This window comes from Hippoglossus hippoglossus, chromosome 1, assembly GCF_009819705.1.
Source record: "Hippoglossus hippoglossus isolate fHipHip1 chromosome 1, fHipHip1.pri, whole genome shotgun sequence".
Lineage (NCBI taxonomy): Eukaryota > Metazoa > Chordata > Actinopteri > Pleuronectiformes > Pleuronectidae > Hippoglossus > Hippoglossus hippoglossus.
In genome coordinates, this window is record NC_047151.1 from 9,789,230 (window position 1) to 9,814,191 (window position 24,962).

General features: G+C 41.2%; 2 protein-coding genes and 1 long non-coding RNA gene across 5 annotated transcripts; 2 read left to right on the forward strand and 1 right to left on the reverse strand.

Annotated features, from left to right (window-relative positions):
* Nucleotides 1-85: 85 nt before the first annotated feature.
* LOC117769204 (claudin-9-like) lies at nt 86-9,699 on the forward strand. 3 transcript variants are annotated; one of them, XR_004615170.1, is made up of 3 exons: nt 86-441; nt 810-1,902; nt 9,645-9,699. XR_004615170.1 is itself a non-coding variant. In XM_034597970.1 (2 exons), exon 2 carries the CDS (start codon nt 879-881, stop codon nt 1,545-1,547), a length of 669 nt encoding a protein of 222 aa, XP_034453861.1. In that variant the 5' UTR covers nt 86-441; nt 802-878; the 3' UTR covers nt 1,548-2,283. The 3 variants fall into 3 exon arrangements, 2 of the variants coding, with proteins under 2 accessions (XP_034453861.1, XP_034453852.1); XM_034597970.1 differs by lacking the exon at nt 9,645-9,699 and having other exon boundaries at nt 802-2,283; XM_034597961.1 differs by lacking the exon at nt 9,645-9,699 and having other exon boundaries at nt 810-2,283.
* slc25a10 (solute carrier family 25 member 10) lies at nt 8,740-22,651 on the forward strand. Its single transcript, XM_034597866.1, has 11 exons — nt 8,740-9,223; nt 14,852-14,971; nt 15,826-15,940; nt 18,211-18,259; nt 18,405-18,446; nt 18,534-18,577; nt 18,658-18,728; nt 20,085-20,177; nt 20,282-20,359; nt 20,481-20,537; nt 21,602-22,651. The coding sequence occupies exons 1-11, from the start codon at nt 9,134-9,136 to the stop codon at nt 21,701-21,703; spliced, it is 861 nt and encodes a 286-aa protein (XP_034453757.1). The 5' UTR covers nt 8,740-9,133; the 3' UTR covers nt 21,704-22,651.
* LOC117769405 lies at nt 13,524-24,962 on the reverse strand. Its single transcript, XR_004615215.1, has 3 exons — nt 23,103-24,962; nt 15,194-15,197; nt 13,524-13,536 (listed from the first exon to the last, which is right to left on the reverse strand). It is a non-coding gene; the product is annotated as an uncharacterized LOC117769405 (long non-coding RNA).

Genomic DNA, 24,962 nt, shown 5'->3' on the forward strand with positions numbered 1-24,962 from the left:
ATGGTGGGATGAAGTGGATACGCATCGTCCATCTTTATATAAACTCTATGGTCAAAATAGTCACTATAGTCAATATCTATATGCCTCTAATCAACTTTCCCCTTCTGCTCTTCATTTTCCTCCTTTGCCTCAATCTGGCAAATCCAACACCAACAAATGACAACATGGTCGCAATCAACAATGTCTGAAACAAAGTGTCCTTGTGCTGTCACTTTTTGCATAACTCTCTATGTGCGCATGTGTGTGTGTGTGTATATGTATTTAGTATGCAGTATTACTGAGTGGTGGCCTCCCACACCCCTGCGTATGACATCCAGAGAGACAAGCTGCCCAGTCATAACAGAAGAAAGCCACCAACTAAGTCGCATCACACGACTGTACCACCAAGAAACGCACAAAGGATCAGCGACACTCCGACATCAGTGGACGTCTGCTTGAAAAGTAAGTTTCCTCGAGTTTTGCTAGAAATTTGGAATTTATTGCTAAATATCTTTTGTGAAAACCGTCACACCTGGACCAGGTTTAAGGCTGATCATATTCATATATCTTACTGTTGAATTGCACAATTATATGTTTAATACATTTTTTAATGATTTTAATTATTACCTATGCTGTCTTATTATTAAATTTCTTTAAAGTTTTGTATGAAATGAATAAGCTGAAAACAATGTCATCCTTCCATATTTATGTGTTTAACAGGGAAGGATACTGAGGAGAAGAAGAGAATCAATCTCAAAAACCAACATTCTCTGAACGTCTCACTGAATAATTGACCTGATGTTTATTTAATTTATTCACTAAACTCTCAGGAAATTCCTCAGACGAGACACAAGACAAGCCAAACATCTGGATTTTCTTCTGAAGTGTCTTCACTGATCATGGCATCAACAGGTCTCCAGCTGCTAGGCCTGATTTTGACCGTGTTGGGTTGGGTGTGCGGAGCGTTGGTGTGCGCCGCTCCGCTGTGGCGTGTGTCTGCCTTCGTGGGCGGAGAGCTGGTGATCGCCCAGGTGTTGTGGGAGGGACTGTGGATGAACTGCCTGTCGCAGACCACAGGCCAGATCCAGTGTAAGACCTATGACTCCACCCTGGCCCTGCCCTCATCCAGCCAAGCTGCCCGGAGCCTCACCGTCCTCTCCCTGCTCCTCTGCCTTCTGGCCCTCATGCTTGGGGTCGCAGGGGCCAAGGGCACTCACTGCATGGGCGATGCTAACCAGGCCTCCAAGGCTCGGCTGGCCAGGTTAGCAGGGGTGCTCTTCCTCGTGGCTGGCCTTGCCTACTTGATACCCATCTGTTGGACGGCCTACGCCATCATCAGGGACTTCTATGACCCACACGTTGCAGCTCCCCTAAAGAGAGAGCTGGGACCGGCGTTGTACCTCGGCTGGGGGGCCAGTCTGTTGCTCCTGGTGGGGGGCTCGTTGCTGCACGTTGGGTCTTCTCCACCAGGAGGAAGGGTGCTGCCTGTTTTTGGAGGAGCGACAAAGGACAACCCACATACTGGGGCAGCAGGAGAGGGGAAGCAACCGGAAAAATCGTTTGTATGAGATCATTTATTGGACATGCGAGTTATGATCAAACTCAGAGGTCTCAACCTCGTCAGGCAAACTTCTGGAAACTGCAACAACACAACATGCAAGGGGATTATGAGCCTGTATTGTGTTTTGTATGTGTTATCTGATCCAACTGAGTTTGTTTAAGTTATGTGTATTTCATTACACTTTTCACATGATTAATTTCATAGCAACAGGTTTGTAATAGAATAAACATTCATTAAAGGCTTTGTGTCAGTGTGGGAGTAGAACTGAATTGTGGGAGGATTGTAGATATTTAGATAATTACTAATGTGTGCGACTTACATTTCTTAAATTCCACTCTGCCTCTGCTTGTGTTTGTGTGTGTGTGCATGTGTGTGTGTGTGTGTGTGGGCGGTCTGTGTACAGAAGGCCAGTGTACATAGTACATCTGTGTGTGCTGGTGTTTTCTCTGAAAATGCTTGTTTATTTACTTGTTCTGCACTTTTTCGTATTTCCAGGCAAATTTACTCTTATATTTCACCCCTTTCTTTTTCGTTTATTCTTTTATTCTTGTTTTTATTTTTTGTTATTTTGTGGTTTTCTGTGCCCTGTTTGATATGTGTTTAAACACTCCTACAGCCTAACTTTTACCACTTTTGTTTGACTGCCATATGAAAAATAAATGATTCATATATATGATATATACTGTATATAGATATGCTGTGTATTTTTATCCATCACAATTTGCACTAGTAGTCATTGCGTTAATTTAGAAAGAAAGAGAGAGTTTTACTTTACTTTTTAATATTATTATAATATGATGTTTCATCCAGCTTTTTACAATTATTCCTTTAATACTATGTGTGATTTTGCGTTTTCCATTTAGTGATGTTTCTACTCAATAAATATATGTTTGTTTTCTCGTACAACTGGTTTTCTTGAAAGTGAATCCCTTATGCTAAAATGTACAGTATGTACATTCAGAAATGATCATCCCTGCAGATGAACGTTACATCCCCAGTGATGTTTTGAAGGACTGTGAAACACTGGAGAATTCCTCTCTTTCTGAACATCTTAATTTTCAATATTTACAATAGATTTCAAACTAGTTCTGTAGCTGTTTATTTATTTGAAAATAGAAATGGATTGCTTGGTAAAGTACATACATGAGTCTGTGTTTCTCAGACTAAAATCACACATGAGTAATGATGGTAGTCTACTACACTTACTCATCCATCATGGTCCAACTTGCCCTTGACACTTGTATTGACACTTTTCCCTTCATTTCATCACACAGACTCAATTGATCTTATTTGAGTCAAGGTCACTAGAGATATTCAAACCAAGTTCATGTTTCAGTGGTGGATCAAAGGTTTTTCTAAATCAGGGGGCATAATAAAAAAAGCTTAGAAAATAACAATTCTTAGCAAATTTACGTAGTTATTGTTAATGAGTAACTAGTTTATTTCGGGGCAAATCAGATTTAAGCCAGTGACAGTATCTGCCCCTAGATCTGCCCCTGGATCTGCACCTGTGTTCTGCACCTGTGTTCTGCACCTGTGTTCTGTCTTTTCTCTACCACTGTCTGTTTGTACCCAAGGGGCAACATCCCGGGCTGAGCGATGAGGCCAATACGGAAGTGCAAAAAGCTGCAGTTCACTGGGTGGCCACTTGAGGCTGGCTCCAAGAAGGAGTCAATTCCCATTGACTCCCATGTTAAAAAGCCCGATTTTAGAGCAGAATTAAACCTGTTTACAGCATGGTTCAAAAAACGGTTTTAGTCTCAATCACTAAGTTCTTCCTTCATGACAACTCTGAGGGGGGTGAATTCATTTCTAACTCACTCGTTTAAATTATATAGAGGTTTGATATTATGAATAATTATCACTTGATGGACAGGTGACGTCACCGTTAGCTCCAGCTCCAGCTCCTAGTCTGTGGAGAGGTTTCACTCACATATCGGATGAATAATACGGTTTGATGTTCGGCTTGTTCTCCTGACGGAGAAGTTAAAGACGTCTGCGCTCCTGTTTCTGTGGTAAGTAAAGTATAGTATAGTATGTTATTTATGTGTTAGTAGTGATGAGCAGGTATCGGTGTCTCTGTACCTGGCTTGTTAGTTTAGCTCCGCTAGCCTGCAGGCAAGATACCAGCAGTAATGGCGATGCTAACGGGACCGTACAGGAGTTATTGAACCGACATGAACCGACATGAACCGGTCCACACAGCATTTATTCACAGTATTGGTGTTGATGTGTTGTAACGTGTTAGTGAAAACTAAACCTGTCGGCTACATTCAGTTTTTACATCGTTAATCTTAGGCAGACTTTACTGAATTATTGTGATAAATAAGTGGACATGCAGAATAATGTATTTTTTTGTCACATCAATAAATTATAGGAAGTGTAACTTTACTAGAATAGACAGTCACATAGAGAACCTGAGGCTGATGTCCACCACCTATTTCCTAAGCTGAAATGATTATGATCTGATGAACTTTGAAGTAATACACTTTTATTTTTACCATGTAAAAGTCTGTTAAGGAGTCAACCTGGCACATGTATGACTTTACATATCTGTGTATTTGTGTTGAATGTTCCTCTAGGTGACTCAGACAGCCTGCACCTGTGGATGTCCAACATGAGACACAACTGGAATCCAACCAGACTGAACACTGAGAGTCATCACTTCAACACTGACTCCAGGTACAGACCTGTTTTCATAACTTACAAACAATCAAAGCAAAGTATTGCACATAATACATAATGTATTAAATTATATATGCAATACTATTAATGTGGAAGAACTCCATACTGTACATTCATTGTCTTGGTAGTGCACTTTTTAATCCAAAACCATATTCAAATACATAGTTGAATATCCACAGAAAATAAGGATACAAACTTTGTTCATAAGTAACACTTCCTCTACAATAATGCCATACTTTTATGTTTCCTGTCATTTTATTAGGGACGGACGAGCCTGAAGGACACAGCTGTGCTGACCGTGTTCTGTCTCTTATGGCAAAGAAGAAAAATAAAACACTGGGTTTGTATCTAAAGTGTATCAAATCAGAAAGTAAAAGATAAACATTGTTCTGATAAGTGTTCATTTTTTTAACCAACCATAATGAATATAGAAATTAACTCTATTATCCATGACACTTAGCAATGACTGCCAACTCTAAACAGTTGCAGGCCATCTTTAGTTAAGGGAGGAAAACATGAAGTGTTGTGCAGATGAAGCTGGTGCAGGTCGTCCTCATGTTGACCAGCCTGAAGCTGCCGATCTCCACCATGTTGCTGCTGCCACAGTGGATGCTGAGGACATCAGGTGCTGCAGTGCTTCATCTAATGAAAAGAAGAAACTCACTATAAAAGGATGTTTTATGTTGTGTATGTTCCAGCAAAGACTGGTTCTTACAGTTTATTCTGTGTTCAGCAGGTGGAAGCACCACAGATTTCAGACAGAACCGATGTACTGGGCTCTGGGTTTGTACCCTCATGGTTAAATGCACATATTGTAAGTCGCTTTGGATAAAAGCATCAGCTAAATGAAATGTAATGTACTGAAAGAAATAAAACATTGTACAAATAGATAAAATGTCTTTCTACCTCATCTGTAATATTCAAGGTGATAATCTCCCACAGAGCTGTTGATAACAGTCCACATCAAGTCTCTCCACTTCTCTCAGTGTGAAAACATAATTATATAATAAATATGAGAACTGTTTACAACAGTGGTGTGTGGAGATTATAATCTTATCTAAACTGTCTAATTCACTGTAAATTCCATAACAGGCTAAATAAACAAGGTGGCTATAGTAATGGTGGTTATACCAGCCTGTATCAGAACATTTGTGAAACATATTGTTACTATCACATGCAACTTACACATGTAGCATATTGATATTAACTTATTAACTTATTAAAATTAAAATCAAGTCACAACCCAACACACGACTCTGTAGTAGTGTAGTTAATTTGCTTCAATCTGTTCATTACACGTGTTAAATAAACGGTAACTTTTATAACAATTACATATTAAAAAACACTTGAGGCATGTAAGCATATGATTATGATAATAGATAAATCAATAGGTTTAGTTGTTGTGTAGTTTCAAGGTTACTTACCTCTAGTGAGTTCGTTGTAAAGATCGCGACCGTCCTGAAGCAACAACACCGCAGCGCTAGCCGGTTAGCGGCCGCGGATAGCATGTAGCCTAGCTCCTTAGCCTGAGCTAACCAGGTAACGTTGAGCTCTGCGGGGGCGTGGCTCAGCTGTCAGTCTTCACTCGCGCTTCTCCTCTTTGCCCATTTATTGGTTAGCCAGGAACTAGGAGGAGTCAGCACCGGCAAGATGGCGCCGGGTGAACGCCTACTACTACCCTCATTTTCACTCTTCAGAAACCAACGGGTGACGTCACGGACCCTACGTCCATTATATATACAGTCTATGGTTTGTACCTGTACCAGGACCTGACCTTTCTGTACCAGGATGATGTTTCACTTTGCTCCAATCTTATTTCTGTCACACTACAACTTTAGTTTTCAAAGAAAATGGGAACAACACGCACATTCAGTAAAGTATGTGTGCTGGATTAACACATAGCATAAGGCTCCTCCTCAGACTTCTGATAGATACAGAGTTGCCATCTTAAATACTCACAATACAACCTATCACGTGATAATATCAGTTACCAGCATTACATGTCATAGTAAATATCATAACAAATATATACAAAAACAGTGTACAAGTGTACATAAACCTATAGGCTACAAGTGTGGTTGCCACAAAATAACATGTTACTGTCTCAGAGGAACGAGAGAAAACAATCACATCATAAAAAGCCACTTGACAACTAGAAATGTATTTAAGTGGACAAATCCTATGGTCTGATTCCAAACCACTTTGTGTTGTGACAGCAGACAAATTACACTTGGGGGCAGTAGACACCACAGGACTACGTAATGTGCTCTCTCTAATGTAAAGATCTGTCACATGCAGAGCACGTACCTTCGCCAAGGCCCAACAGTCCACTTAAATTCAGCGAAGCAGCACCAAATTGCACAAACTCATGGATATCAATATTTAAAACTATTCCCTCCTGAATTGATGAAAACGTCAAAAAACACCATGCTGCAATGCTAACGAAAGTGAAAGTGAACTAAAAACAGGATCTTTCCTTTTGTTCAAAGCCACTTCAAAATTTAGTGGGTTCTTTTTTGGACCCATCCTTCTGCTAAGGAAATCCGTGCAGTGGTTTTTGTGTTATCCTGCTGACAAACATAACCCCTGTGGTTTGAGGTATTCATGTATGTAAATAAAAGGGTGGACAAGATCATGTAAATATTTTGCAATAAAGCTGTTAGCTTTTGTCAACTCCTTTGCATTTAATGTTACGACTGTAGTTACATTTTTTTGCTTGAAGGTGTCAGTGAGATTTTTTAATTCAACATATGAAATAATTTGGCCTTTTTTCATCTGCACTTTGGACATGTCTGATCTGTCCCCCTCAGAGCCCTGTGTGTTGCCTCATCATACAGTTCATGTTGTTTTGTTGATTACCCAGCTCTATTGTAGCTGTTCCATCAAAGTAGCATGTTTGCACTGAATAAGACACATGTAAAACTGCCTCTACGTGCCATGAGTCTAGGTGAATAATTAATATTTTGCTCATGTGTTGGAAACGAAAAACTTGCATAACTGGTCTGACATTTCAATTTCTATAAGAGACAGACATTATTACAGAAACTGACAAAACAGGGTGCCCTGATATTGGTCTCTCCATGCAGTCTTGTCAGACAGATTCAATCGTCCTTGAATTGAAATTGAAATTAGACTATTTGATGGGTAAACGATGAAATCAAGATACAGCAGGATAAAAGTGACTTCACTTGGCAGAATATGTGATTTAACTTTAAAAACACGCCATTCCTCCCACATTAGATAGTATGTGATGCAATATATTCAATATGTATAGTGAATCAAAAGAATCAAGTGAAAATCAACACTCGACACACTATTCTGTTCGGTTTACATGAAACTGAGTCTTAACAGTTCTGACTTATATGGGTTCTGTCAGCAAACACCTCTAATGAACTGTAACACCCACTCCTCCCAGTGAGTTAAGATGCTATCCATGTACTGGGCCACCTGTACTTACATGAAGTGTAACAGTAATAAGGTTGTCTGTTTTGCAGATCTCATTTATGTGCTGGGGTTTCAACTTCACCCACCCCCACTGATGACAACTCAAAAATCAAATTTCCTTCAAATGATTTTGAGGTAGTTGTCAGCAAATAGTGGCCCATGGGCCAAATCGGCCACTACACATGTGGTGATTGTGATAATATCCTGCAGTCACACAAGCTGCTTTCAGACATTCTCTGAACTCCCGAGAACCTCCGGACTTTCTCCAGAGAGGCTGTATATAAGAACGTGAATTTCCGAGTAAGACACCTCTGGACTATCTCAAGAGATTCTCCGGCCAGTCCACCTGTAAAATCGCAGCAGAATGTCCGAAGGAGCCTATGTGAGAATAAAGCAGAAGATCCTCTGCAGGATTCGTTGTGAGTAAGTGGGTGTGATATATATATATTTTTTTTAAAAGAAAACAAATATCGCAGGATGGTGAGAGTGGTGGCATACATGTAAAAGACACCAATGAAGATGCCAATCGTTTTTGGTGATTAGAGCCAATGCCTGTGTCAATGTGTTACTTCCTGCCTCTTCCTGTTGCACCACAGCTCACCTGAACGCTCGGGAAATGTCCGTGCTGTTGTGAGCACGTCTGAGCGGACAATCTCCTGGTGTGTTGTTCATGTGTGAAAGTCTGGGGATTCTCCAGAGTTCAGTGCATGTATGAAAGCAGCATTGGTTACCTTGAAACATCTCTACAGCTGCTTGTTGGCCATTTTAATGCTTCATATATGATCTCACCTCCCTGTAACATCAAAACGGAACAAGTTTGTTACAGAACATTTTCCCTCAACATGTGTGTGTGAGTTTGTGTGTGTGTGTTTTCATGGTGACGTTTCTGCGCGCTTGGGAATGTGGCGCACTCTCCTCTTAAAGAGACAGGAGCCATGTCCGTCGGTCTGCAGCAGAGGGGAGGGTACGTGTGGCTTTAACAATCCGCCTGACAGTGGTGAGAGTGGGGTAGTGAGTTTGTGCAGCGTCCTCTCACCCACCGACAACCTTTGAATCGACGGGCCCCGGGGTCGAGTAGGCAGCTCCGACGTCCACGGTGGCAATTGGCTGCGCTCCTCCCTTGTGTCTTCGGCGGCTTCCTATTGCGAGTCGTGGCTCCACCACGGCAAACAGCGCGCACACACATTTCACGTGCAGACACGCGCGTCATGTGGCGTGTGCGCGCGCGATGCCACTGGAGCTCAAAGTCCTCCGGAGCGCGGTGCACTCTCCTGTCGGTCGTGTGTGAGGATTGAACCCCCGCGGGCCACTGACAGCTGCAGCACCATCACGGTCCTGCACAGGCCGGGCAACGCACACACACGCAGCCGGGCAGCGAGGCGAGTCGAGCCGGGTGCTGCGAGGAAGGAAGTCGCCGCTGTATAGAGCTCGCAGCGCATCGGAAGACAGCAGAGGACGAGCACGATGACGGAGAAGCGCATGTCGAGGTGGTACTTCGGGGGGCTGGCGTCGTGCGGGGCCGCCTGCTGCACGCACCCCCTGGATCTGATCAAGGTGAGGGGGGGGGCACTCCGGGTCCTCTGGGGTGTGGAGGAGCGCAGGCCTGGACACCAGCCTGCAGCTGTTTGCAGCTGTGGTCACATAAGGACAGACTCGTGTAGCTTCTAATGTTACTGCATGGTTTTTAAATATCATTATGTGTCGCCTTTAGCTTCTCTAAGCCTTTTTCGGTCGTCATTAAAGTCTGCAGTTAACATTCAGGGCACAGGTTAACCAGTGACAAGCTGGTTAGTCCAGCTGACCCATTCTGTTAATAACTCTGGGAGATAAAAGAAAGTTACTGTTGAATGTAATGTTTGATCACAGGCACGTCCCAGTGTAGATTACACCCAGTAGTAATGGTTTGATTGTTAGACCACAACAACTGGGGGATACTTAGCCCCCCCATTTGCAGCCTGTCATCGCCTGGCAGCAGGTGTGTGTGTGTGTGTGTGTGTGTGTGTGTGTGTGTGTGTGTGTGTGTGTGTGTGTGTGTGTGTGTGTGTGTGTGTGTGTGTGTGTGTGTGTGTGTGTGTGTGTGTGTCCTCTTAAGGTCCTTGTCCAGTACAAACACTGACCTTGCCAGGACCAGTTGACCTCACAGGGGTCAAACTCTGGTCTTAAGGAGGCAACACTTAATTTCTGGTTAAAGTTAGATGTGAAATGTGGTTAGGTTAAGGTTAGAGCTGGGTTATGAATTGGTCATGGTTAAGGTAATGAGGTTTTTGTTTGTTGTCCATAATGAATGGGAGTATATTTAATGTCTAAATAAGGATAGTTAATAGCTGCGTGTGTGTTTTCTTGTCTTATCCTGTTTATATTTTAATGTTATGATGTCAGTTGTAATGGAGTATTGTCAAATGCAAAGCCTTTGTGGACCTCAGGAAGAATAGGTGCATCAATGCCGTAGATAATCCTAATAAATGACACAGTTGTTTGATCAAATATAAACGTAGGGCTGTCCCTTAGTAGCTTGTTTAGAAGTTTGAAGGTTAAGCCTTGGTTTATGGTTTTGTTTTGAATAAGGTCGAGTTGAGGCCAAGGTTAGGGTTTAGGCATTGATTTGTGATGGTATAGGGTAAGCAGCTGGGGAATGCATCATGACGTCCTCACAAAGTGTCCTCACAAAGATATAAATACAAATGTGTGTGAAGGACTAAACTAGTACCTTTCTACTTAATGCCCAAATCCTCACTCACTTTTGCTTGTACCTCTCTTATGGCTGCTCTGAAGGCAGCAGCAGCAGCACAAGACCCTGATAACACCGAACTGTTCCTCAGGAAGTCATGTGCTGTGTAATTACACAGACACAGTCAGTAATCAGCACTTTTCTGTAAGAATGTCTGCTGGACTGCTTCACGTCTGCTGTAACTTTCTTGTTAGCTGCTGATGCCATTTAAAATCGTAGTAACAAAAGGCTGAAGCATCACAATTTGAGTGTGGTTGTGTAGTTGCTTCAGGGTTAATAAAGTCCTTAATTACTGAAGTATGAGCAGCTTTCTCTAAGACAGGCCCACCACAGGCTGATCAGACCTGGGTGTCATCTTGGGGCCCAGTTGGGGTCTTTCCTCCTGATCCAGAGCCACTGGCTGCAGCGTTCTGCAGTCCCTGATGTTTCTTTTATGGTCTGGTGCTTATATGTTGAGTCCTAGCTCAACTTGATGGTGGATGTTTCAATAAAACCCCTGCCGCTAACCTCGTCAGGTGTCAACTGTCTTTTGACTGCCTTTTTTTTTTTTTTATGCATTAAAATAAAAAAATTGTAGTAACATGTCCTTCAGGATGGTCAGGATGAATGAAACGTAGCTGTTCATGCGTCATTGCTGAAAAGATTTGTTCTGTAAGAAAAGAAATGTAGGTGCAGAATGTTGCACTTTCCTAATTACAATTAAATTTTATGAAATATAAAATGCAATGATTAATAATAAGAATAATCCTTACAAATTCAATAGGGCCTCCCACCGTAGGTGTTCGGGCCATAAAAAGGCCAATCTCAAACATCAGTACAGCTGGAAGCATGCAGCTGAACGTGATGAGTTCAAGGAAAAACGCACTTAGGTCAAATTTGATGGAGTTGGTGAACCCAACAAGCTGCTTCTTCACATTCAGGCAAGCTGTGTGCCGAGCGAGCTGAGAACCTGAAACCTATTTCAGAATCAGGCCATTGCCTCAGAGAGGTCACATTGTTGTATACTATGTATGATAGGCCTGTGGCCCTCGAACAATGTTATACAATTGAAATGGCCTTGATAAGAAACAGTTCCCCCACCCCTGGTGCAGATGGACTGTAACACATTCTCTCTTTTGTTGACTCTACTCCAGTTGATTCGATTTTAATTTAACTAGAAAGACAATGACAAGGCTACAAATTCCAACTCAACGCCACCACAGCTCAGAGTCATTGTTTCTCTTTACATTTACTATGTAAGCGATTTGATAATTTTTGCCAGGTCCTCTACAATCAATGAAGCCTGCCTGCCGAAGACAGTCAAATCTTTATGGATGTTTTAATGGCCACTGACATGGTTAGGATTTATCGTGGTGCGGCTCATGGTCACAGAGAGAGGGAGTGTGAGGGAGAGAGGTAGAGTGAGACAAAGAGCAGTGTCTTTATTGGCTTTTCTGCCTCTATTTATTTTGACAGCTGCATGAGGGGAGAGAGGGGATAACATGCCGCAAACATGCCTGGGGCTGATTTGAACCCAGGTCGCAGCAGTATGGCTTCAGCTTTGATAAATGATAAGCTCCGTTGTGCTGGAGTACAGAGCCAGCTGAACAAAAGAATGTGTTACTTTCCAAAATACTTACATATTGCTTTGTGTCTGCTCATGTTGTTCAACACCATTCAAACTTAAGTAGCTAAAGTAACAGTCAAGTGAGAAGTGTTACTGGTGTTTGATGTAGGCCACATCATATTTGGTCCAAAATCATTATTACTGCATAGGGGTACCTTTTAGCTGGAGAGGTTGTTAATTAAAAGAAATATATAAAACACAAAAAGATTGGCTTTAAAACTCACTGGGAATTTGAGAGTTGAGTTTTTCAGTAAGGGGTAGGCTCCCTTTTAACTGTCAGGAGCCATTTCAATTTTATGACCTCCCTTATGGGCCATACTGAATTATTACACATATCAGACTAATCCCTCAAATGCTATGGCTGGAAATGCGGCCGGGTGATCCAGCACGGAACATGGTGGAAACCCGACAGTTGGTGAATGGACGCACTGGGGAAAGTATTAACTGAATTAACTGACATGAGCAAAATGTCCTCATTCATTATCACAGTAAACTATAGCGCAGTGACTGTGTTAACTGTTGACACTTGAGTGTCATTTATATGTTCCTCTGCAAGTTTTGTGAGCAAACTAATAACTAAAAAGCTGAAATGTAATTCAGAAGGAGAATTGGTTGCTGCTGCTGTGAAGCTACTACTCTACTTTGTGCAAAACTCCTACAGGGATTTAGTGAGAGATTTCAGGACATGAAAAGTAAACAAAAGGAACTGAACATCTTTGTTAAGCCGTTGAATGTGGAATTAGCTGATGTGCCTGAAAACCTAAAACAATTATCATGGAGTTGCCAGGCAAAGATGAGCTCATATCTAAGTAAACCTGTGAAGTACTGTTTATCATTGTCATCTACATTGGCAGAGCGAACTTGCTTTCACATATAAAAAAAAAATTCAGATTTGCAACTTCTCCCCTTAATGCTTGAATCCTGAAATGTCCTGAATGAACCAGTGTGGATGTATGTGCACTTGTGCTCGGTAAGTTGGCTAAAGTCATTATCAGAATATTAATAATTAACAACTATAAAAGATAAGGCAAATGCATGCAACAAAATGGTCAAAGTGATGTTCAAGGCAGCAAGCGTCTGTCCACTTTTTAAATCATTTCTTATTCAGAATGTTTCTTTTGGGTCATTTGAAATGTGTAGAACAACAACCCCATGTAAAGATGTCATCATCACGTGATTATTGACTGATGAACAAAACCATAAACCAAGGCTTAACCTTCAATGTAAACAATAAAATTCATCAGTCCTATGGTGCAGTCCCTTTTTTTCCAATCACTGCAACTGTTTAACTGTGGCTTCCCTGCAGAGCTACCATAGAATGAAATTCACATATGAGCAGACACCTCCAAGCCGAGCTACTCCTGATAATGATCAAATGTTCATGAAGCATTGTTGAAAAGATTTAACCCACATGATGTATTGCACACTCCGACGGGAACGTTTGCTTTGTCCCTGTTGCCGGACGATGAGAAGGATGGTGACTTTGCTCAAACAGCATACAAAGCTTAATGGCTTCATAGTGCTCTAGACTTACTGCATTACCGTACCTGCTAAATTTAGAAAGCCAGACTGAGGTGTAATTTAGAGAAGAATATACTTACTGTATGTGAAGGTGGTTTTCAGCAGAGACGAAGGGCTGGGCTAAGCACACATTACTCAGCAAAAAGTGCCCAGTCACATTTTACTGAGTTTCTCCTTGTTGCCAACGAAGAAATCTATTCTTGTTGTCCTACACTGATGCAGCAGAGTTGCTAAACAAGATTTTGTAGACCTCATGTAAAAGCCCAGTTTTTAGGCCAGACACTTATCAATACATCTAGGTGTAATATTTCCTGTGTGTGTGTGTGTGTGTGTGTGTGTGTGTGTGTGTGTGTGTGTGTGTGTGTGTGTGTGTGTGTGTGTGTGTGTGTGTGTGTGTGTGTGTGTGTGTGTGTGTGTGTGTGTGTGTGTGTGTGTGTGTGTCTTGCTCGTGGCTCAATAGGACTTTGTCTTACAACATTCCTTTGGTTCCCCTTATGGAATATCACAGTGCATATGAACATCCACTTTCTATTCCTTAAAGAAATTGTATTTATTTTTCAGTGTGAAACCTGGCTCAAAAATAGATTATGTCCAGATATCAAGTCTTATTATTATTGAGGGTTTGAGGTGTTATTATCAATTCATGCAGCCATTTGTTTTTGTACCGCCCAGTAGTTCTCAAAGATCTCAATCTCTAAATGATAACGGCTTTAGGTTGATTTATCAAAACCAATGACTACATGGTGAAACCAGGGTGTAGGTGTGGGTCAATCTTGGTGATAAAACCAATTGTGTTGTGAAATAGAGGAAATGACTAAAAGAATGATGAATTGAATCAAGCAGCCATTAACAGTGGAAGAGGGAGAGGAGGAACACTGTGTTGACAAGTGCTGAGTGGCCTTCAGATTCAGATACAGATCAGAATAGAGGACAAAGGCCAGCTGACCTCCCCGTACAAGGACAATGCACACACAAATTGTGCTTGTATTGTAACTTACCTACCCGTGATGACTCAGCTTTCTCACTACAGATCCCTCTGTGGCTGAGCTGTGTCACGTCTGTAAAAATGTTGATTTAGTGATTAAGTAATGCAGTTCTGCAGCAGTATTGCAGATATTTAGTCTTGTGATGCACTTAGGAGCTTGTTAATATTTTAACAAGGGCCTCTCAGATTCTCCACAAGCAGAACCAAGTTGTAAAAAAGTTGCTGTGTCAACCCCAGCAGGGTCACGTGTCTGTCTTTGTTTGCAGACTGGGGTCAGTGTTCTGTCAACTACAGTGCCTCACTTGCATGACATTAATTCCTTGCATGTGACTTTCTTTCCAGGTACACCTGCAGACACAGCAGGAGGTGAAGAAGAGGATGTTGGGGATGGCCCTTCACGTGGTGAAGAATGACGGGGTGCTGGCTCTCTACAATGGCCTCTCTGCCTCCCTCTGTAGACAGGTGTGTATGTGTGTGGATTATCACTCTGTCCTTATGTGTGCCCACAACATAAACCCCTTCTCTTCTTCTTCTGACTCCTGCAACACAATACCAATACCAATACAACCTCTACTACTACTATCACTACAACTACTTACTACTAATACTACTGTTAATACTATTAATACTACTACTTATATAATAATAATAATAATAATAATGATAATAAATAATAATTATAACAAAGCTACACGAACTTTACATAGTTGAAACAGGAATCTGATTAAATCAAAATTAGACAACATTAAAGTGTTATAAACCACTCTGCAATTATTTAAAAACAACAATTAACAAACATATAAGACAGCTGGAACCAGTGTCCTAGGCAAGGCAGGGTAATTCAAATGTTATACCTTATTTCATACAGGGAGGCAGTTCAAAGTGCTTTACATAAAAGAATGAGTCAGTCCCCTTCTGAGAGCACATTTAAATTCTGCTGTTGCATTCTCATGAGATTCAACAAGATTCACATGTTGTGTCGCCCAATTAAAAAAAGTACACACACAGAGATTACAGATACTGTAGGATACTGAATACATAGATTAGACAGGTAGTTTTAGTGACTGCAGTGTGTTTAGCTATTCTGTACATTTTGCAGGTTGTTTACATTATGACTGGAAGGAATCAGACAAGTTGAGTCATAGCCAGTGGATGATGAAGAGAAGGAGAAGTTTCAACCTGTAAATGGTGCATCCTGATCATGTTTCAGTATGTTGCCAGAGGCTCTTCCAAGGGGCTGAAAAAACTGTTGAATCATCTGTCTGGCTCATTCCCTCTCTTCTCTTCTCCTCTCTTCTCCTCTCCTCTCTCCTCAGATGTCCTATTCCCTCACCAGGTTTGCCATCTATGAGACAGTGAGGGACATGATGGGCAGCACAAGCCAGGGCCCAATGCCCTTCTACCAGAAGGTCCTGCTGGGAGCCTTTGGAGGTGCGAGCACTCTTGTACTTCTATCTTAAGCCGTTTTCACACATGAACTCCGGAGAATGTCCACAGAATTGGGTTTTTATTACCCTTCACCCATGAACAATGCAGCAGGTGATTCTCTGCTCAGACGCGTTCACAGCAACACAGAAATCTCTGGAGTTTTTCAGGTGAGGGGTGGTGCAGCAGACAGAGGCAGGATGTAACGTATTAATTCTCCTGCCAAGATCACGTTTTTTTTACCCCAACCTCGGCCCTTATCACCGAAAGTTATTGTATCTTGTTATTTTAAGTTTACATCTCCGGCGGTGTCTTCTTCATTTATGGCACATCTTTTTCATCCTTGTTTTCCGTTTGTTTTTTTCCCGTCCGTCACGTGTTAGAAACGTCATCAACATACACTCGCTTGTGGTGAATCCTCCAGAGAATCTCTTGCTTTGTTCTCACATGGGCTCATTTGGACATTATCCAGAGTTTTTACTAGAGGGCTTGAGAAAAGTCTTGATTCTCTGACTTGCCCAGTTTGGATCTCACATACAGCCCCTCTGGACAATGTCAGACTGTCGGTGCAGTTCAGTGCATGTGAAAGTCGCTTTTGTGAGGATGCTCATTGGCATAATGCTTTTCCTAGCCTCTTACCCCAACTGTAACAATCACAACTTGCACAACCGGACAAAATGTCCTCACTTTACCAAAATGTCCTGACTCTGTAAAGTCTATGCTCAAAATGTTCTTCGTAAAGATACAGCAGGTAAAATAAGTAGTGAACATGTCACCATTTTTCTCAGTAAATATATTTCTAAAGGTGCTATTGACATGAAATTTTCACCAGATGTCGGTAACAACCCAAGTAATCCACACATAAAAAGAAAACCAAACAATTAAGTTCAGAAATTAAGTTATGTGTAATAACATGGAATGACACAGGGAAAAAGTATTGAACACGCTGACTGAAATTTAGTTAATACTTCGTACAAAAGCCTTTGTTGGTAATGACAGCTTCAAGACACCTCCTGTATGGAGAAACTAGTCGCATGCATTGCTCAGGTGTGATTTTGGCCCATTCTTCCACACAAACAGTCTTCAAATCTTGAAGGTTCCGTGGGCCTCTTCTATGAACTCTGATCTTTAGTTCTTTCCATAGATTTTCTATTGGATTCAAGTCAGGTGATTGGCTGGGCCATTCTAGCAGCTTTATTTTCTTTCTCTGAAACCAATTGAGAGTTTCCTTGGCTGTGTGTTTGGGATCATTGTCTTGCTGAAATGTCCACCCTCGTTTCATCTTCATCATCCTGGTAGATGGCAGCAGATTTTTATCAAGAATGTCTCTGTACATTCCTTCCTTCAATTATATGAAGTTTGCCAGTGCCGTATGCTGAAAAACAGCCCCACACCATGATGTTCCCACCTCCAAACTTCACTGTTGGGGTGATGTGCAGTGCCATTCGACCTCCAAACATGGTGTGTATTATGGCATCCAAAGAGTTCAATTTTGGTCTCATCTGACCAGACTATATTCTCCCAGTATTTCACAGGCTTGTCTAAATGTTGAGCAGCAAACTTTAAACGAGCTTCAACATGCTTTTTCTTCAGCAATGGAGTCTTGCGTGGTGAACGTGCATACAGGCCACGGTGGTTGAGTGCATTATTTATTGTTTTCTTTGAAACAATTGTACCTGCTAATTCCAGGTCTTTCCGAAGCTCTCCACAAGTGGCCCTCGGCTCTTGGACAACTCTTCTGATAATTCTTTTCACTCCTCTGTCAGAAGTCTTGCGAGGAGCACCTGCTGGTCGTGGCCGGTTTATGGTGAAATGATGTTCTTTCCACTTCCGGATTATGGCCCCAACAGTGCTCACTGGAACATTCAGACGTTTCAAAAATCCTTCTGTAACCAATGCCATCAGAATGTTTTGCAACAATAAGGTTGCGAAGGTCTTGAGAGAGCTCTTTGCTTTGACCCATCATGAGATGTTTCTTGTGTGACACCTTGGGAACGAGACACCTTGACAAGGGGCAGGATTGCTTTCTAAGTACTGATAGATATCAGCTGGTGTCTTGGCTTTCCATGCCTTTTTGCACCTCCCTTTCTTCATACTTTTTCCCTGTGTCATTCCATTTTATTACACATAACTTAATTTCTGAACTTTATTGTTTGTCAATAGCACCTTTTAGAAATATATTTACTGAGAAAAATGGGGACGTGTTCAATACTTATTTTACCCGCTGTATATGTGCACACATGCAGTATCACCCATGCAGGCTTGTGTTTCAACAGGTTTTACTGGTGGGTTTGTTGGAACGCCAGCAGACTTGGTGAATGTCAGGTAAGACTCCATGACAGTATTCAAACTGGCATTAATATATATGCAAAATTCCTGCAATTAAGTGCTTTATAATTTATTATTATTGGTCTATGGTCAAAAACAACAAATATTGATATAAAATATCTGAACTCTTTTTGTCTTCTAGGATGCAGAATGATATGAAACTACCTGCTGAGCTGAGGAGGAAGTGAGTGTTGTAACTTTATTCTGTCACGTTAGATATCCTCAGTCTTTCACCGTGATATAACGCTGGTGTTTTTCTTATTTCCTGTAGCTACAAACATGCCGTCGATGGGCTCTACAGAGTCCTCAGAGAAGGTAAATCCTATTGTGTGTAACTTCACACATGCCACACTGATCAGTCATGTCTGATCTGTGACCTCTGTCCTGTCCCACAGAGGGTGTGAGGAGACTGTTCTCAGGGGCCACCATGGCCTCCAGCAGAGGAGCCATGGTCACTGTTGGACAGGTCAGTCACATCAATCACAGTCTGCTGAGAGGTGGACATTTATAGGCTGGGACCTTTTGTTGGTTTTATGTGAAACCGTGTGAGTTAAAAAGCTAATAAAGAGCTTGTGAGCTTGAGAGAAACCAGGAGGATTCTTCAACCAGTGAAGAGCAATGTCTGTTTCTTCATTTGAATAATCTACTGTTTGTTCTACCTGATGTAATCACAGCTTCAATACATTTTTTTTGAAACACTTTAATACTTTTATTAGTCATGTTTAGGTGTGTATCAAATTTAGAATCCATGTTTAAGTTAATAAATGAGATAATTGAATTCAACAGAATTAAATTAAAGTTACAATTATCAATACTGAGTCAGTTTCCTATATGAATAGGCTACTTTTTGAAATGGTTCCATTTAAACTAAACAAAAAAAATGTGGGGGTTGGTCTCTATGTATAATCGAAACACACAAACTTCCTCTGACTGAACCATTTGTCATACTGTTTTTTTTTTGGAGTGTAACTTTACAACTAAGTTTTGGATGAAGTTTGCCGACGTCACGGTCGCGGTCGTCCTAAGAAGTTTGAACGGCCGGCATAGGTGGCCGGTGTCAAAATTTGGAACAAATATTCACTTAGACTGAACTGATCACATTTTGGTGGTCAAAGGTCAAAAGGTCAAGTTCACATGACGTTGCGTTGTTTTGAACTCAATATATCAGGAATTTCCAAAGGTAATATTATAACATGTGGCACAAACATTCAATTTAGACTCAAGTATAACCTGAACAGAATTTGGTGGTCAAAGGTCAAGGTCACTGTGACCTCACAAAGCATGTTTTTTGCCTTGTGAATGCAATATCTTCAAAATGCCTCGAGGTAATTCTCTCACAGTTGGTAGAAACATTCACTGAACATTCATCGTTTTCATTTCGGTAGTCAAGCGTCAAAGGTCTTCTGAACGTTTCTGAACACCATATTTCCCTGGTTCCCATCCCAGGTCTCAAAACTTGTTTATCATAATCATTTTTCAATAGTTATGTCAGTTAAATAATCTTGTTGATGGCACTGTGTCTTTTTTGTGCTACCACTGAGGTGAGCCATGTACTGAAAATTTAGAATTGGACACTGACATTTGTGCAGTGTTTTTGACAGATATTTTCTTTTACATACAGAATGTAAATGCATAATACATGTAGGCCAACTCTTGAAAAGTGTAAATCCAGGATCATATGACCACAGTGTCCCTGGACACCAAACCAGAACACAGATAGACACCTGAGCCATGTTTACATCTGGACAATGCTTATTTGAATGAAAGACCTTTGAAATGACACACATTTTCTCTGTCTCGTGTTTCTTTTTCCCACCATCAGTTGGCGTGTTATGACCAGGCCAAGCAGCTTGTGTTGGGAACGGGGATGATGGGAGATAACATGCTCACACACTTTCTTTCCAGCTTCATTGCTGTAAGTATCAGGTTTTATACATTTGTGTGCAGTGGAATCCTGCAAGTGTTTACAAGGCCCCTTCTGTCGGCTGACTTCTGCTTGTGTGAACCCTTCCTCTGCAGGGAGGCTGTGCTACGTTCCTGTGTCAACCTCTGGATGTGATGAAGACGAGACTGATGAACTCAAAGGGAGAGTACACGGTGAGAAGATCCCTCTTCATTTTCTCCTCTAATCGTTTCATTCCTCTCTATTTCTGCGTATATCCATCCTCTTCATGTGTCATAATGTCGTCATTCTCACCCAGCCTGTCTCTCTCTTCAGGGGGTGGCACATTGCATACGTGAAACTGCCAAGCTAGGACCGCTTGCATTTTACAAGGTAAAAAAAAACAACGAAAACAGTCCTTCATACTATACATGATTGTCGTTTTTTAGTACTAATTAATCAGGATTTCTTTAGAGTAGGATGCTTTGATTCATACTGGTCCCTGTCTGTGCCACAGCAGTGAAAGAAAAGACCTCAGTTCAAGGTAGTTATAGCTGCTGCAACACTATGATGTATTTATTTATTTACATCGAGATAAATAATTTTAGAAAATTACTGTAGATTCATCTTAACTCAGTCAAATCAAAAGAAGTGGTGAGAAGAGAATGCTCTGCCCTCTGCAGGACAGTGCATGTATTTGACTCTGCAAATAAACAATCAATCCTGCAGGATCTTGTTAATGACCCTATGAGAGCTGCTGTTGCTGACTGCAGTGGCAGATCTCTGACTTTTTGAAATCGGGGGCCATTAAGGGGCCACAGTTAACACATAGGGGCCGATTATATGTCCAACATCCATGCACAAGTCCTGCTTCAGTAAAGTAATTAAGCAATACTTTTCTCTGTCAGCTCTAAAGCTTTGAGTAAAGCCACACATCACTGAATATATTTAGAAAATTGCTCCTTGTTCCAGCACATTGTGTTCTTCAAAAAAGCTTAGAAAATAAAAATTGTCGTATTTGTTGTTTGTATTCATAAGTGACTAGTTAATTTTAAAAAAAAAGGATCTGGACCAAAATACAAACACTATCAGTCCCCTAAATGTAACTGATTTATTTTTTTCATCAAGATCCATGACTTTTTCCCTAAAAAAATTAACAAAAATGTTGAAAAAGATCCTATCTCACAATGTTAAAGAAATTGGAAAAAAATTAATTGGGATCCTCCCCCTGATCCAGTTCTGCACCAAATGTTATGGTTTCTTCCCTGACCCACACCACATCCTCCCACTGGGCTTCATGGTCATATGTCCCGAAGCTTCTGTGTGATCTGAACAAACCCCTAACCTCGTTGGTGGAGGCAGTGATTTAAAGTCAGTTTCTAGCGATACATACATTTGTTGTAGAAGCTTTAGGTTGAGAATTCCATGTAACAATGCAATGTTGTATATTCCTACAGGGTCTCGCCCCAGCAGGGATCCGCTTGATCCCCCACACAGTGCTCACCTTCCTCTTCCTGGAGCAGCTCAAGAAGAACTTTGGCATTCGCATCATCTCCTGAGCACGCTCCGCAGGGTGGGGGGGGGGGGGGGGGGGTCACACTGTGCGTGTGCTTAGGCTCCGCCTTTTGCTCTACCTCTATCTCACAGCAAGACACTAAGGGATTTTGATGACGGTGAGCACCAGCGGCTGGAAGGGATGAATACTGGAAAAACAGATGAGTCCTTCTGTTCGGAAGGTGCCGTCCTGTTGATTTTTAGGTTGACATTCAAAATTTAGAAAGGAGATTAAAATGAGCTCTAGATGTTAATGTAGTCGTCCATTATAATTTCTAGTAGAGTTAAATACGTGTCTGGATGAGATGATTTGAGTTGGGGGACCACAGTTATTCCTCAACCTTGATGATGACAGACTAACTGCTGATCAGATAATGTGATTTATGTTCTAATCTCTGCACTCGGTACATTAATCCAAAGTGGTGAACAGCGCCTTCAGAGCCCACACCAGGTGATTAGCACTTGTAGACTGCGGCTTAAATTGTCTTTTCAGTTTCGTATTTGTCGAGTGTTAGAAGCTTCATCAACAGGCTCACTCGCTCGCTGTGAATTTTCCAAACATTTTCCAGTTGTATTTTCACATTGGCTCACCCAGACATTTTCCGTTCTGTAAAATGTCTGGAGCAACTGACTTGGGCATTTGCGTTCCCACATACAGCCTTCAGTGCATGTCTGAAAACAGCTTTATCGTCCTCTACAACACTTTATTGTTTTCAGATGAGGCCAGGACATTGTGTGTGATTTACTTGTGAAGTTGTCAACAAAGTGTAGCCTTGACATCAGTGCCGTTATTACCAAACTATAATAATTCCCGAAAGCCATTGGTGAAACATGACTGATCCAGCTGTTATGGAACTACATAGTTATCATTCCCAACAGTGGTGACCAAATGTGATGCACACTGGATTTTACAGATTTATTTTTTTGCCTTCTCCTCACCTAACTATTATTTTTTAAATTTCTGATTCTCCTTTACTTCATTCCTTTATTCCACCGCTGCTATGATTTCACTCTTAAATCTTTCAGGGGAGAGGACCAAGCTTGTTTGTGTCGAGTTTTTAAGTGAGGAGGGACTTAGTGGGGAAACTGTGAAGCAGAGTGTTGAGGGTACATTTGTCAGTGGCCCTTTTTAAGTTTTCCAATTCTGCAGTGAAATTGCAAATGACCACTTGATATCTTTTAAAGTTCTTATACTGTTTGAATGGAGATGCCTGTAGAGAACTGCAGTACACTACACGTGTACGTGTACGTGTAGCATTTTCATCTATCATGTTACTGTTTCATCTAGATGAACGCATGTCAGACTTTATGACTCAGGATGCTACTCTCTTTTTAAAGGCACTTTAATGAAAATCTCTGTAATCCTACTGACTAACCTGCTGCGTAGAAACACCCGCTATAGACTTCTGAGTAGAAATAGAAATGCATTTTAATTTGTTTTTGGATTGAACATGTTAGTGGTTCCAGTTGAGGACGTTTTGTGGCCCTTGACTTTATTTTCCATGATGACTTTGACTTTGGTTCAGTGATATTGGGCATTCTCTGTGCTGTGCCTGCTCTGTATACAGAGACCATGTCAAGTAACGTTGCCTTACAGTATATGTCCTGCAGGGGGCAGTGTAACAATGTGTAAAGTATCCTTTCTTGTGCATTCTAACAAGTCCTGCACCTTCATCCTAGGATACATAAAAAAAAAGGGCCACAACGCCACTAGATGACTGTGTGTGCCTGCATGTTGCTGTGTTGAATGATGAGTTCCTTTATAGTGCGAGGTACTCAACTGTAGATCCGCCATAATACTGCTAATGTTAACCCCAGCTTTATTCATATGCATAGAAATGGAACTGGAGGGAGCCACAGTTCCGGGTGTTGGATTTAATATTTTCTAGATCAGTTACCAAGAATTTGGGAATTAAAATACTAATGCGAAATAATGTGTGTTTTATTGTTTTTCTTTTGTGCTGTGTGTCCTGTTTTACATTACATAATCAGGCTATAAAGTTTTTTATGGTAGTGAGTGAGATTGTTGTAAATCACATCACCACACTCTTTTAATAGAGGTCATGTTTTCACCCATGCTGGCTTAGTGTCAGCAGGACTATGACAAAAAGCACTGGACTGATAAAAGATAAGATAAAATGAAATAAGATTATCCTTCATCCGTCCCACTATGGAGAAATGTACCATGTTACAGCAGCTATAAAGGGAATCGTGAAATACACATTCAAAATACAACTTAAACACGTGGGCTTAAAAAGTAGAAATGTGTACAATACAAACAAATTAACAGTGAAGCATATTACACATGTAGGATATTGAAATTGCGTGAATAGAAATTGACTCTTGAACAGTTAAATTAGCTGTAACCCTGGGTGAAATATTTCAGGTGAATGTGGTTGTTGGAGAGATAGTGGTCCAGAGAGGGAAATCCATTACGTGTTGATGTGGATCCAGTCAAAATAGAATGTTTTCATCACTTTTCTATTTCATCATTCCTATAAAAGGCATTTTTCAACATTTTTCTTTACCTTTCTCAGGAAACAGTGCATGGATCTTGATCTTGATGGATATTGTTCGCCATCCTAATTATTATTATTTTTGTCATTTCATGAATCAGCTGCAGGCCTTCTGGGTTTTGTCAAATCCATGTTACAAAACAAACCCAGTGATCTTTGTGTTTCGGGTCTCCGCTGCCACAGGCTTATCATCACTGATGCTTGCATTGCCCTCATCAGAACAAGGACACGCTGTAGTTTAGTTTTTTTGCTCGGTGGGTCCTTCACATCAGCCCACGGACTTAGGATCAGGACTTATTTTTGCAGAATTACTGCCTCCATAGCCTGCAGCACGTACCAGGACTGTCCACAGTTAAAGGGGGTGATAATCAGCTGTCATGATAAATGGCAGCAATGCGACTAGGATCCTCTGCCTAGATGAAGATGGCTGCACATTACTTCATTGATAGCATCAATCACATGCAAAGCAGTGATGACTCTGACTGTTTTCACCTCTACCTTCATCGTGTATGTGTGGGAATTCATGGGCCTAATGCCTCTGCTCATTTTTCTCATCGGTGTCAGGAGGGCTATTTTTGCACAGTCTTGGAACGCTGCCTGTACGTACAGGGATATGGAAAATCCGGCTGTTGGCCTATTTACTGCGATGTTCATTCAGATATATTTTAACAGAAACCATATCTGCCACACTCATTAAATATCAAACCACTCAGTCTGCTGTCTATAAATGAAATATCTGGTGTCTCAA